The sequence below is a fragment of the Ctenocephalides felis genome, unplaced genomic scaffold, assembly GCF_003426905.1.
Source record: "Ctenocephalides felis isolate EL2017-DRISC unplaced genomic scaffold, ASM342690v1 CF-g0.4_SCAFFOLD_03571, whole genome shotgun sequence".
NCBI lineage: Eukaryota > Metazoa > Arthropoda > Insecta > Siphonaptera > Pulicidae > Ctenocephalides > Ctenocephalides felis.
This window is the reverse complement of record NW_020539725.1, coordinates 62,267,857-62,281,984: the sequence shown is the minus strand read 5'-3', so window position 1 is coordinate 62,281,984 and position 14,128 is coordinate 62,267,857. Positions and strand designations below refer to the sequence as shown.

The 14,128-nt window shown below is 31.6% G+C and overlaps 1 protein-coding gene across 1 annotated transcript in view; it reads left to right on the top strand.

Annotated features, from left to right (window-relative positions):
* Window positions 1-2,456: 2,456 nt before the first annotated feature.
* Window positions 2,457-14,128, top strand: part of LOC113386447 (cysteine and histidine-rich domain-containing protein) — a 34,977-nt gene continuing 23,305 nt past the window's right edge. The window contains exons 1-4 of the mRNA XM_026624228.1: window positions 2,457-2,627; window positions 3,058-3,194; window positions 4,391-4,593; window positions 6,809-7,025. Coding sequence (XP_026480013.1) covers window positions 2,555-2,627; window positions 3,058-3,194; window positions 4,391-4,593; window positions 6,809-7,025 — 630 coding nt within the window. The 5' untranslated portion in view covers window positions 2,457-2,554. The remainder of the gene's footprint in view (window positions 2,628-3,057; window positions 3,195-4,390; window positions 4,594-6,808; window positions 7,026-14,128) is intronic.

Sequence of the window (14,128 nt, the reverse complement as noted above, 5' to 3'; positions counted from 1 at the left end):
ACGATATGCGACAAGACATTCACAACACTAAGTAATCTGAAAAGTCATTTGCTTATTCACAATAAAGTACGTCCCCACAAATGCACAATATGCAATAAGGCATTCAACTATTTAAATTCCCTAAAGAGACATTTGCCCATTCACAGTAGAGAGTCCCATGAATGCACAATATGCAATAAGACCTTTGTTCAATTAACTAGTCTAAAAAAACATTTGCTGATTCACTCTGATGAGCGCCCCCACAAATGAAGCATATGCGGAATGGCTTTTAGACATGCGTGTGTTTTGAAAAGACACTTGCTGGTACACAGTGATCAGTACGCTTATGAATGCGATATATGTGATAGAAAATTTAAGGGTTTGCACCATTTGAAGAGGCACAATTGCAAGTGAATAAAATATAATATATATTTGTTAAATTTGATTTAAATATTTGAAAACAAAATATGCACTAAAAATTACATTTATCATTTCCATTATTATTTTCTTTCATGTAAATGCTGATAAATAAAATAATGAATTAGTACTGATATCAAATTTTTATTTTAAGCATTAAAAATTGCAAATATTATGATGCCAATGAGAGTTTATAAGAATTATTAAGAAAATTGAGAAATTTATAAAAATTATATAACTGAATTGCACAGTTAAAATTAATTATTTAAAGTATATAAGTAAGCTTTAAAACAAAATTAAAATTAAAATCTGAATTATTTTCATTATACAATTTTTTTTTTGCAAAAAATCAATTATTTTGTCAATACAAGCATAAAGTTTTCTAGATCATTCAAATCGGACTCACTCAAAACCTGCCATTTTTAGCACATTTAGCTATGTATCTCCAAAACGGGTAGACCTGCCTTGGCCAAAAACTAATAACCACTTCTCCCCATCATTACAAATTGAATGCTTTTTGAATCATTGAAATCCGATACTCCGTTCTCTCAAAAACTCGATTTCTATTTTCTGCACTCTTTGCACAGTAACTCCCTTACGAGTGGACCTGCCTTTACCAAAAACTAATCAGCACGTCTCCCTATCAATAGAAATCGAATGGTAAATGAATCATTCAAATCGGTTGATCCGTGCGCCCGAAGACGTGACGAAATGTTTTGGCTTATGCCAAAATGTTCAGGAGATTTTGAAACGTGAAGATATATAAAAAAATTCATTTCCGATTTTTTTGCGATTACTATAACTTGCCCTACGGAAAGTTAAAAATCTAATTTTTTAAAAAAACTCAATTTTTTCAAAAAAATCTACATTTTTTCAGAGTTTTACAAAGTTTTTTTAATAATTAACTTCCCGTAAGGCAAGTTATAGTAATCGCAAAAAAATCGAAAATGAAAATTTTTGCATTTCTCGACGTTTCAAAGGTTTCTGAATATTTTGGCATACCTTAGAAAAAATGGACGTATGTGTGTGTGTGTATGTGTGTGTGTGTGTGTGTGTGTGTGCGTGTGTATGTATGTGCGGATACAAATTTTCGTCGACGATTTCGGGAACACCAATCAACCGATTTGAATAATTCAAAAAACATTCGATTCGTATTGATAACGAGACGTGCTGATTAGTTTTTGGCGAAGGCAGGTCTAGCCGTTCCGAAGATACGGGGCAAAAAGTGCCGAAAACGTTAACTCAGTTTTTGAGAGAACGGAGCGTCCGATTTTGATCATTCAAAAAACTTTTACTTGTATTTACAAGGTGAAGAACCGATCAAATTTTCATAAAGGCAGGTCTAGCGGTTTCGGAGATCTAACAAAAAAAGTAAAAGAAATGCCATTTGGCGGTCAAAAATGAACATTAGACATATGTACATCGTATTATCAGATATTTTATAGAGATTTTAGCAATAAGTATCAATTTTGTTAACATTCCTATGGGTTCCGTACCAATATTTACGCGTTAGACGGCGACGCGGCGCTTACGCGCTTTGATATTTCGTCTTTATGCAGTTGAAGCAGTACGATTGCTTTGAAAAAAAGTTTAGATCTTTCAAAATATGTCAAAATAAAGAAAACATTTTTTTTCAAAAAAAAAAAATTAAAAAAAAAAGTTAAAAAAATTTTTTTTTCAAAAAAAAGTAATTTTTTGTCTAATTGTTTGTCAAAAATCTTATTTTTTCGAAGTAAATTTTTTTCAAAAATGATAATCGTTTTTAAAAAAATAATAGTTTTTGGTACGGGAAGTTCCAGCAATTTGCCTTAAGGCACGATGCCCTAATTGCCTTAAGACAGAATTCCACTTACAGCTAGTTAAACCTAAAACAAGAAAAAAATCTATTTATATACCATTACACCATAGTAAATTCTAAAATTAAAACTCGCCTCATTTATATTAATTAATCGTTTTAAATTGTAATCTTATCTTTCAAACCATTATCTAAGTTCCAAACCTTCTCCAGAAATCTAGAAATTTCTTTATTATTGTTAACCTCACTTTCTTAGCAGTTGACATTTTGCATTTGCTCCGTTTATAAATATAAATAATTACAATAATTTCTTATCAAATAGTATTAATAAGCTGTTAATAAAAGTAAATAAATTATTTAGAAATGTCCGACAATACTTTACTTTGTTATAATAAAGGATGTGGACAGAAATTTAGTGTTTTGGATAATAAAGAAGGTTAGGAGATAATAGACACATAATTTGCTTTTTTTACTTATATATATATATATATATATATATATATATATATATATATATATATATATGTATATGTATATATATAATAGAATTTTATGATATGAGTGGGACGAATATTAAATGTTTAATATGAACAAAACAGCACTCAGATTTTTTTAACACAACTTTATTTTATGATTACAAACGTTTCGAGACCATGGTGTGCCTCATCTTCAGTGTAATTTCAATAAACAGTTACTTATTACATTACTATACATTCTTTAATATTATATTTAAAACTATATTTTAACTTTTGAATATAAAACACCAACTATTCCTTGCATTGGCAAGTGACTGTTTTGTTCATATTAAACATTTAATATATATATATATATATATATATATATATATATATTTTATAATTTTGTAGACTCTTGCAGACACCATCCAGGTCTACCAGTATTCCACGATGCCTACAAAGGATGGTCATGTTGCAATAAAAAGTGCACCGATTTCACAGAATTTTTGAACATTAAAGGATGTACTGTGTCCAAACACAGCAACGAGGTAAATAAATACATAACTAGTGGTGTATGGCATCGTGCCTTAAGGCAAATTGCTGGAACTTTCCGTACAGTAATGAAATATTCAAGAAATTTTAAACGTTTTCAAATATATTATTACAAATACTGTAAATTTCATTATTTTTGCATCATCTTGTTATATCTGAGCAAATCAAATGTAAATCATAAATCAATTTATCATTAACAATAGTCATTTCATTTCGAACTCAATTAAAAAAAAAAAAATAGTTGTCTAACTTACACAAAATTGAAAAAGTGCTCCCGCATAGTCACAGTCTAAACGCATTTGCAAATAATTCCGTGCGACACTTTCACTTATACTGTGCTTAGCTCGGCGGCATTTTCACATTTTTCAATAGTTTTCTCACAAAATTGAAAAAGTTGTATCATTACAGTACAAGACGATAAAATTAAAATTTTAAGAGAAAAGGGACTCTAATGACGAGCAAATTAAAATGTCAAAATAAAAAGGGACTCTACTGACAAGCTAATTTAAAATTCTAATACAAAAAGGACTCTGATGATGAGCTAATAAAAATTTCAGTACAAAAAGAGACTCTACTGACGAATAAATTTAAAATGTCAATACAAAAAAGGACTCTACTCATCAGCAAATTAAAATTTTATTAGAAAAAGAACTCTACTGAAACGGATTTGTTTGCTCATCAGTAGAGTCCTTTTTTAATTCTAGATTAGTTTGCTCGTCAGTAGAGTCTCTTTTTAATTCTAGATTAAATATGATTGTCAGTAGAGACCCTTTTTTAATTCTAGACTAGTTTGCTCATCAGTAGAGTCCCTTTTTTTAATTCTAGATTAGTTTGCTCATCAGTAAAGTTTTTTTTTTAAAGTTTGCTGAGTCTAGTAGTAGTAGTTTGTAGAGTCCCTTTTTTATTACAATACTAGATTAAGTTTGCTCGTCAGTAGAGTCCCTTTTTTTAAATTCTAGACTAGTTTGCTCGTCAGTAGAGTCCTTTTTTTAATACTAAAAATGCGGACATAACACACACATCCATTTAGATTCTGAGGTATGCCCTTTAAAAATGTTCAGAAACCTTCAAAACGTCGAGAAATGTAAAAATTTTCATTTTCGAATTTCGGCCCATTTCTATAACTACCCTACGAGAAGTTAATAACGTATCGTCAGTTAAAATTTGTTGATTGTAGTATATTTGTTTGCAGAAACCTCCTGAACCGGTAAAGCCCGTCGTGAACAATGAAGAAATCGATAAAATAATCGAGCAAAAGCGTGCCCCCATTGTAAAAACACGCATGAGAAGACCTTCTATACATTCGGCCCTAACCTTAGTCGCACCTACTATAAGCGAATCGTTAAAGAACCAACTGCACACCATTGTGGTACCTGATAAGTCTTCAACGGACGGGTAAATATTTATTTATGACCTTATATATATATATATATATATATATATATATATATATGATTGATTTCTTGGAGAGCGTAACATCAAGTAAAAAACGCCCTCCAAGAAATCAATCATACATTTCAACATCAAATTTAAACATTTTCAACATTATATATATATATATATATATATATATATATATATATATACTAGCAAACCCGATGAACTCTGTTTCGCCACCAGATGGTTTCGTGAGAAAGATGAAGAAATTTCTTGTTTGTTTTATATTTGATAAGGAAAAATTTGATTTTATTGCACAACAGTAATGAATTTATTTCGATTACAAAAATGAAGTGTTTTTTAGTTGAACTTTTCTAAGTAAATGAAAGTGAATCCGCAAATTATCCGTTTCATTGAAGTGTTCTTTGGTAAACCACATTTTTTGTTTTTTGGTCTGACGTTAACACAAACAAAGCGGATGGCTTTCCAACTCGTGAACAGGCAACGTATAACTGCCCATGTAAAAAACAATGATTTTCTAAATAATCTATTTAAAATTTATCCCGGAAACACTAAGCGATTGGCCTTGCGACTTGTTATTGTGAACGCAAGGCGAACTGGATATTGCAATCGTTTGAAGTCAAACGGAAGACCAGTCGGAATCATTGGTATGTCACTAAATCGCCAGCAATTTTTGATTGAATGGTGAAATTCAGTGCGTGTACATCATTATTCTTTGCGGCAAGAATTGCTCGTTGACTCTACCAAGCATAATTCTGATAATTCTCACTGATGTCATTACTCGAATTTTTAATCACGGTGCGTGAAGTTCCAGCAATTTGCATTAGGGCACGATGCCATGCACCACTAATTTTCTTAGCTATAAACCTTGCGGAGCCCGAGAGCTTTTCAACGAATGCAAAATTGTCGAAATCGGTTCGTGCGTTCTGGAGTTATTTCAAGAAGGAAAACCCGACTTATTTTTATATATATATAGAAGATATACACACACACATATATATATATATATATACATATACATTATTGTTATATCTCAGTCAGACAGAGGTGCCTGGTATGAGAGATTATGAAAACAGTTTTCATATTTTATATATACATTTCATTTGACTATTTCATTAATATAATATTGATTATAATTAAAATAAAGTAGATTTCGCTTAGTATGACATCGAAGGGACGCCGAAATCTCGTCATACTAACCGGTCGTCATTAAAAGCGTACTGAAGAAAAACTTTTTAATATGTAAATATGTTACATGTTTCAGTAATTTAAAAGAAAAGCCTATACATACATTTTAATTAAAAATAAAAATGGCACATATTAAAATTTAATCTTCTATATATATAAATATAAGTCGGGTTCTCCTCGGGTTCACGCACGAACCGATTTCGACAATTTTGCATTCGTTGGTAAAAGTCTCGGGCTCCGCAAGGTTTATAGCTAAGAAAATTAGTTGTGCACGGCATCGTGCCTTAATGCAAGCTGCTGGAACTTCACGCACCGTAATTCAAAATTCGAGTAATGACATTAGTGGGAATTATCAAAATAATGCTTGGTTAAGTCAACGAGCTATTTTTGCCGCAAAGAATAATGATGTACACGCACTGAATTTCATCATTCAATTAAAAATTGCTGGCGATTTGGTGACATACCAATGATTCCGACTGGTCTTCCGTTTGACTTCAAACGATTGCAATTTCCTTGCGTTCGCAATAACAAGTCGCAAGGCCAATCGCTTAGGGATAAATTTCAAATAGATTATTTAGAAAATCATTGTTTTTCACATAAGCAGTTATACGTTGCCTGTTCACGAGTTGGAAAACCATTCGCTTTGTTTGTATTAACGTCAGACCAAAAAACAAAAAATGTGGTTTACCAAAGAGCACTTCAATGAAACGGATAATTTGCGGATTCACTATCATTTACTTAGAGCAGTTCAACTAAAAAACACTTCATTTTTGTAAACGAAATAAATTCATTACTGTTGTGTAATAAAATCAACTTTTTCCTTTTCAAATATAAAACAAACAAAAAATTTCTTCATCTTTCCCACAAAACCATCTGGTGGCGAAACGGAGTTCGTCGGGTTTGCTAGTTGTTTTATATAATACATTTTTTTAGGCTGCTATAGTGGTGTAACCCCTTAAGAATGTAAATATTGAATTTGGATAAAGTATCTATCTATCTATCTGTTACATTATTTTATTTCTAGTCTTATTGAAGTCGGCACTATTTGCAAAAACGGTGGTTGCCAAACGGCTTACCAAGGACCCGAAACCGATGACACAACATGCACCCACCATCCAGGCACTCCGGTTTTCCACGAAGGCCTAAAATTCTGGTCGTGTTGCAACAAACGCACGACAGACTTCAATGCATTTTTGAGCCAAGTCGGGTGCTCTCTTGGAAAACACAAATGGACCAAAGAGGTAACAATGATAAATGATGAACGATTCATGTATTTTTAAGTTTGCTCGTCAGTAGAGTCCCTTTTTTAAATTCTGATTATTAACTTTGATTGTCAGTAGAGTTCGTTTTTCTTAGATTTTTGGATTCAGTTTGCTCGTCAGTAGGGTCCTTTTTTAAATCTTTTACTTTGAAATTTAATTTGCTCGTCAGTAGAGTCCTTTTTCATATCTTTTAGTTTGAAATTCAAATTGCTCGTCAGTAGACTTCTTTTTTTTTGCATTTTAGTTGAAAATTTAATTTGCTCGTCAGTACAGTCCTTTTTCATATCTTTTAGTTTGAAATTTAATTTGATCGTCAGTAGAGTTTCTTTTTTTATTTTTGAGTTTAAAATTTCAAGTTTGCTCGTCAGTAGAGTCCCATTTTTATCTTTTAGTTTAAAATTAAGTTTGCTCGTCAGTAGAGTCCCTTTTTTGTTTTCTGGTTCAAAATTAAGTTTGCTCGTTAGTAGAGTCCTTATAGTCAGTAGATTCCTCTTTAGTGCAGCCAATCTTTATTAAAGTCTTTTTTTTAGATCCATGTTGGTTGTCAGTAGAGTCCTTTTCTATCTTCGACTTTGCTACAAAATTTGATCGTATTTAGAGTCTTTTTATGTATCAGTTTGCTTGTCAGTAGAGTTCTTTTTAATTATTACTACGTTCATATAATATTTTCTAGTCGTTAGAGTCCTTTATAATCTGTTTGCTCGTCAGTAGAGTCCCTTTTATCGTCGCTGCGTTATTAATCAATTTGCTTATCAGTACAGTCGTTTTTTAGTTTTATGTCAAAATTCAGTTTGATTTGCTTTTAGAAAATACTCCGAGTTAACGTGTTCGTTCGTTTTTAATTATGTATAATAAATACACTCGGAATACTTTTAATCACTCGTAAATTAATTTATTTTCATTGATTAAGTCGATTATTTGCACATATCGGGAAGTTCATGTAACTTGCCTCAAGGCAAAATACCAAACCAACTAGTTAATATTTATGATTCCTTTTCCGAAGTAACAATTGTTAACCAAATGATAAACGATTTATGTACAGTAGCACTCCAATTATCCGAATTAAAGGGGACCGGGACCAGTGGCGTCGGAACCAAATTTTTGATGGGTGAGCTCGTTTTTTTTTTTTTTTTTTTTTTAGATAGGCAGCCAGTGGTATCGTTTTTTTTAGAGATATTATAATTAATAGCCCATATAATTTTTTGAGATTGATGGGTGGGCTGAGCCCCCCCATCAAAATTCATGGGTGGGCTCAAGCCCACACAGCCCACACGGTTCCGACGCCACTGACCGGGACCGATTCGGATAATCAAATATTCGGAGTTTTTTTTTAAAAAATTGCCATTGGAGAGATAAAAAGTTACGTTTTGATATTGCACTATTTTCTTATTGAATTAAATGAAAGAAACATGACATTTTCACATGTTTTAAATATAAATAAAATGTACTTATGTACAAGTTTAGAAATAAAAATCATTCTTTTGTAAACATCTCCGTCAAATCAAAACAAACAATGTGCCTACACTGGCTTTGCTGGTGGAATTATTTGGAAGAATAATAGCGCACTTAGACTTTTTTTGGACAATTTTTTTTTTGAAATTTGGATAATCGGCGATTCGGATAGTCGAAGTTCGGATAATTGGAGTTCGGATAGTCGGAGTTCGGATAATTGGAGTTCTACTGTAGTTATGATTCCTTTTCCAAGGTAACAATGATAAATGATAAACGATTCGTGTTTTTTAATATTTGTGTTTAATTCCTTTCCCCCAGGTTACTGATAAGACGGCTGTCCAGTGCCGTTGGGATTGGCACCAGACTGCGACTAATGTGGTTATTGCTATTTATGCGAAAGAGTACAATCCTGCTGATAGTGTTATCGAAGTTAATCCAATAAGGTTGATCGTCAGACTGATGTTTCCCAAACAGAACAACTCGACGTTCCAGCTGGATATGGAACTTTTTGGGGTAAGATGATAAATAACTAGTAGATGAAAAATTACTAGAACTTTGCATTCCAAAAATTAAAATGTAAATGCTCAGAAAAAAAAATTGGATTTTTTTTTAATATCTTTGAAAAATTTGTTTTATGGAAAAAGTAGAATATTTCAAAAATATTTTTGAAAACTTGGAATTTTTTGAAAATTCTGAAATTTCTGTAAGCTTTTTGATATCCATTTTGTGTGTGTGTGCGGACATAATTTTTCGTTTCGTTGATTCAAAAAACATTCGATTCGTATTGATGGGGAGACGTGCTGATTAGTTTTTGGCGGAGGCATGTCCAGCGCTTTCGGAGATCCAATGAAAAAAGTAAAAAACAATGCCATTCGCCAGTCAAAAATAAACTTTGGACATGTGTACAAAAAGTTCAAAATTTCCAAAATATTACAAAATATAAAAACAATCAAATTTTTCAAAAAGGTTAATTATTCTCAAAAAAATTAAAAAACGACAAAAATCGATTTTTTTCAAAGTTCAAAAAGAAAATTGAGTTTTTTTATAAATTTTAATTTTTGGTATGGGAAGTTTCAACAATTTGCCTTAAGGCACGATGCCACGCACCACCGGTTCAATTTTTTTTAACTGAATCTCCGAAATTGCTGGACCTGTCTTTCCAAAAATTTAATCATTTCTCCATTTGGTCAATACAAGTACATTTTTTTCTGAATCATTCAAATCTGATTTGCTCTTTATCTCCGTAACGGCTGGACCTGCCTTTGCCAAAAACTAATCAGCACATCTCCTTATCAATAGGAATCGAATGGTAAATGAATCAATCTAATCGGATGCTCCGTTCTCTCAAAACCTGGATTTCTATTACCTGCACTTTATTCGCTGGGGAGGAGGGAGGTCCAAAAATCCTGAAAAAATCGATCACGTGATTGATAGATGCCCCCTAATAACAAATATATCGAAAATGAATTTTTTTTATATATTTTTAAGTTTCAAAGGTTTCTGAACGTTTTGGCATATCATAAAAAGTAAATGAATGTGTGTGTTTTTCGTCGACGATTTCGCGAACATCTATCAACCGATTAGAATGATTAATTTACCATTCGATTCGTATTGATAGGGAGATGTGCTGATTAGTTTTTGGCAAAGGCAGGTTCAGTCGTTACGGAGATACAGAGCAAAGAAAGCAGAAAGAACAAATCGAGTTTTTGAGAGAACTAAGCATCCGATTTGAATGATTCAAAAAACTTTCTGCTTGTTTTGACAAAATAATTGCTCTTGGAAAAAAAAAATTATTTTAAACTTGTTTTTTCCAATTTTTTTTTGTATATCGAAAATATATAATATTTCAGTTTTAATTTTGACTAAAGTTTCAAAGCTAACATATACACTTTAAATAAATAATTTTAACTTTGTAATTCAGTTTACAATTATTTTATTTATTTAGTTTTTTTCTCGAACATTTCGTTACGATACGGGATAAGTTCCTGCAATTTGCCTCAAGGCACGATGCCATACATCACTAGTTTATTATTACTTTGCAAAATGTAACGTTTTTTTTGTATGCGTGTTTAGACTCCAATTTTAATGATGCTAAATTAGAATTATTAATTAGGAAATTACATAATTATATTTTTTGCATCACTTTCTTGGCTCAACTTCTGTTAAACATAATATTTTGCAACGGTTGGCACTTGTTTATCAAAAATATTTCGTATTAAATAAATTATAAGTTCTAGAAGCAATTAGAGTGGCACTACTTGAGATTTATAAAAAAGCGTCGAAATTTAAATCTTAACTTGAAAGAATGAGCAGCAATATAATACACATAATAACTAGGACGAACATTAATCGAAAATGCTTAAAGGTCTGACAACCATCATCAATTAATATGAATATATAATAAAATAACATATTATAGTACATAGTAAAAATACTATATATAGTATACCTAGACATTTGTGGTATTTTCCTTGATGACTCTATTTAAAAAGCGAAGTGTGTAAATCAATATTTTTTCCTCCAGATAATAGACGCCGAAAAAACAACCGCCCAAATGCTGGGAACCAAAGTCGAGATAAAACTCGTCAAAGCCGAACCAGGAACCTGGACAAAAGTGCACTTCCCTCGGGAACTTGCTCCCGCCAAAGACAAACCCGAAGCAGAAACCGAAACGACCGACAAAGCCGACGACAGCGTCGACTTGAATTGCATCGAAGCGATAGGAAAAGTCTACGTCAATGAAGTTCAATAAAAATTGTATTAAAAATTCAAATAAATTATACTTAAAAAAAACAAACAGTTGTAAATTCGTTTCAATAACAAATATAAGGTTGTCAAATATCTCCCTTCCGCCTTTTTGTATTATAAACCAAGAGCAAAAAAGCGGAAGGGAGATATTTGACAACCTAATATATTGAAGTTTTTGAAATAAAATAAACTAGTGGGGCGCATGGCATCGTGCCTTAAGGCAAATTGCTGGAACTTCCCGTACCGTAATGAAATATTCGAGAAATTTTAAACATTAATAACAAATACTGCAAGGTTAATTATTTTTGCTATCTTGTTATATCTGAGCAAATCAAATGTAAATCATAAATCAATTTATCTCCAGAACATTAACAATCGTCATTCCATTTCGAATTCAATTTCAAAAAAAAAATAGTTGCCTAATTTGCACGAAATTGAAAAAGTGCTCCCGTATAGTCACAGTCTAAACGCACTTGCAAATAATTTGTGCGACATTTTCACTTATGCTGTGCTTAGCTTGGCGGCATTTTCACATTTTTCAATAGTTTTCACAAAATTGGAAAAGCGCTCCATGAACAGTCTAAACGCACTTGGCTAAACATTTGTACCAGAGTGGCGCTTAGACCGTGCTTAGCCTGGGTAATTTTTATTTTTTTTAACCCGAAATTACATTTCTATAATTGACATAACATTGGAAAAGTGCGCCAATATAGTCACAGTCTAAATGCATTTGCAATTAATTTTGTGCGACATTTTCACTTATACTATCCTTAGCTTGGAGACATTTTCACATTTTTCAATAGTTTTCACAAAATTGAAAACGCGCTCCATTACATGAACAGTCTAAACGCACTTGGCTAAACATTTGTACCAGAGTGGCGCTTAGACTGTGCAATTTTTTGAATTTTTAATCAAAAATTACAAAAATATTTTTTGAAAAACAAAATTTTTTTTCCAAAAGCAATTATTTTGTTCAAATAAGCAGAAAGTTTTTTGAATCATTTAAATCGGACGCTTAGTTCTCTCAAAAACTGCCATTTTTTTTAACATTTAGCTCTGTATCTCCGAAACCGCTAGGCCTACCTTTGCCAAAAAACTAATAACCACTTTTCTTCGTCATTACAAACTGAACGTTTTTTGGATCATACAAATCGCATGATCCGTTCTCTCACAAACTCGATTTCTATTTTCTGCACTCTTTGCTCCATATCTCAGTAACGGCTGGACCTGCCTTTGCCAAAAACTAATCAGCACATCTCCCTATCAATAGGAATCGAATGGTAAATGAATCATTTAAATCGGTTGATCCGTGCGCGCGAAAACGTCGATGAAATATTGTATCCGCACACACACACACATCCATTTTTTCTGAGGTATGCCAAAATGTTCAGAAACCTTTGAAACGTCGAGAAATGCAAAAATTTTCATTTTCTATTTTCGCCCCATTACTATAACTACCCTACGGGAAGTTAAAAATTGCAAAAACAAAAATTATTATTAGTTAAAAATTTAGAAGAGTATTCTGATCTGAAGGCATAAATTTTATACGATTTTTGAAAAGTCGTAAAAAGGGCAAATAATAATTTAACTTCATTCTCAAAAAAATTGGCACCTGGCCATACCTATAATTTTAGACCTTCAAATAATACGAAAAAAATATTATTTATATAATAATCAAGAATCATGTCGCAATCATATGAACTACGGACTAAAGCAAAAAAAATGTAAACAATTTTTTGTGAATTTGTTAAAAATAGTAAAAATTTGGGGATAAGTGAGAAGAAATAAGACTCTGTAAAATTCTCAAGTAAATTAGTGTGGTAGAAGTTGAGAAATCGTGGGTATCATATCGAAAAAGACAGTTACGAAAAGGAAACAGAGGTGGATTGTCGTGAAAATAATGTAAATTTTGAAAAATCCTCTCATACACATATTCTTGAACAGTTAAACTTTGAAAATATACGAAAAACATAGATAAACAAGTATAAATATATGGCAAGCACGTCCGCTTTGAAATTACTTCAATATTAATTCTTTCAGCAAATCCCAGAAGTCGCCACCAACCGTAGCACGTAAATTTACCCTTCGGTTTAATTCTAGATAAGATATATTTTGATTATAAAAGTCTGCGTCAATGAATTTAATAAAATTGTATAAAAATTCAAATAAATTATACCTTAAAATGTTACACAGATTTTCTTTTTAATTAATAAGAGTATCGGCCTGTTTTCAGTTTTTTGGCCATTCTCGTACGTATTTGTGTTGGGGAAGTTTAATTTTTTTCTTTGTTCCTGCATTTGGCATCGAGTGTCTCGAAGATGGAACTGAAGCCGCCCGAGAGGCTCCTTTTGCCTGTTGAATAATTGGGCTTCGTCGTGTTCGTCATCTCCTGGAAAGAGATAAATGAAAATGAAAATGACATATGTATGTATGTATATATATATATATATATATAATATATATATATATATATATATATATACTGGGATGACCCGACAGACGTTTGTCCTGTACCCACATCTACATTTTTTCATATCCTATACTAATATTTACCGTTCAGTAAAAATAATAATATTGTTTTTCGCATTACTATTTACACCAATATATGAGTGAGTTAAATGTAGAACTGCTTCAAATAAAATTATGATTCTCAATTCCCACAGTAACACTTTAATTATCCCTTTAACAAATATTAAAAATATGTTCAATAAAATTGTATGCTAAAAAATTATACACTGCAATTTATAGAACAAATTTATTTCCAATAGCTCAATTTATTTAATGCAAGGGTTATACAATATTTTTAGTCATACCTATAGATGTGGATGTATAAATAAATGATTTTTTGTTTATTCGCGACTAAAACAGAGATTTTCCAAATT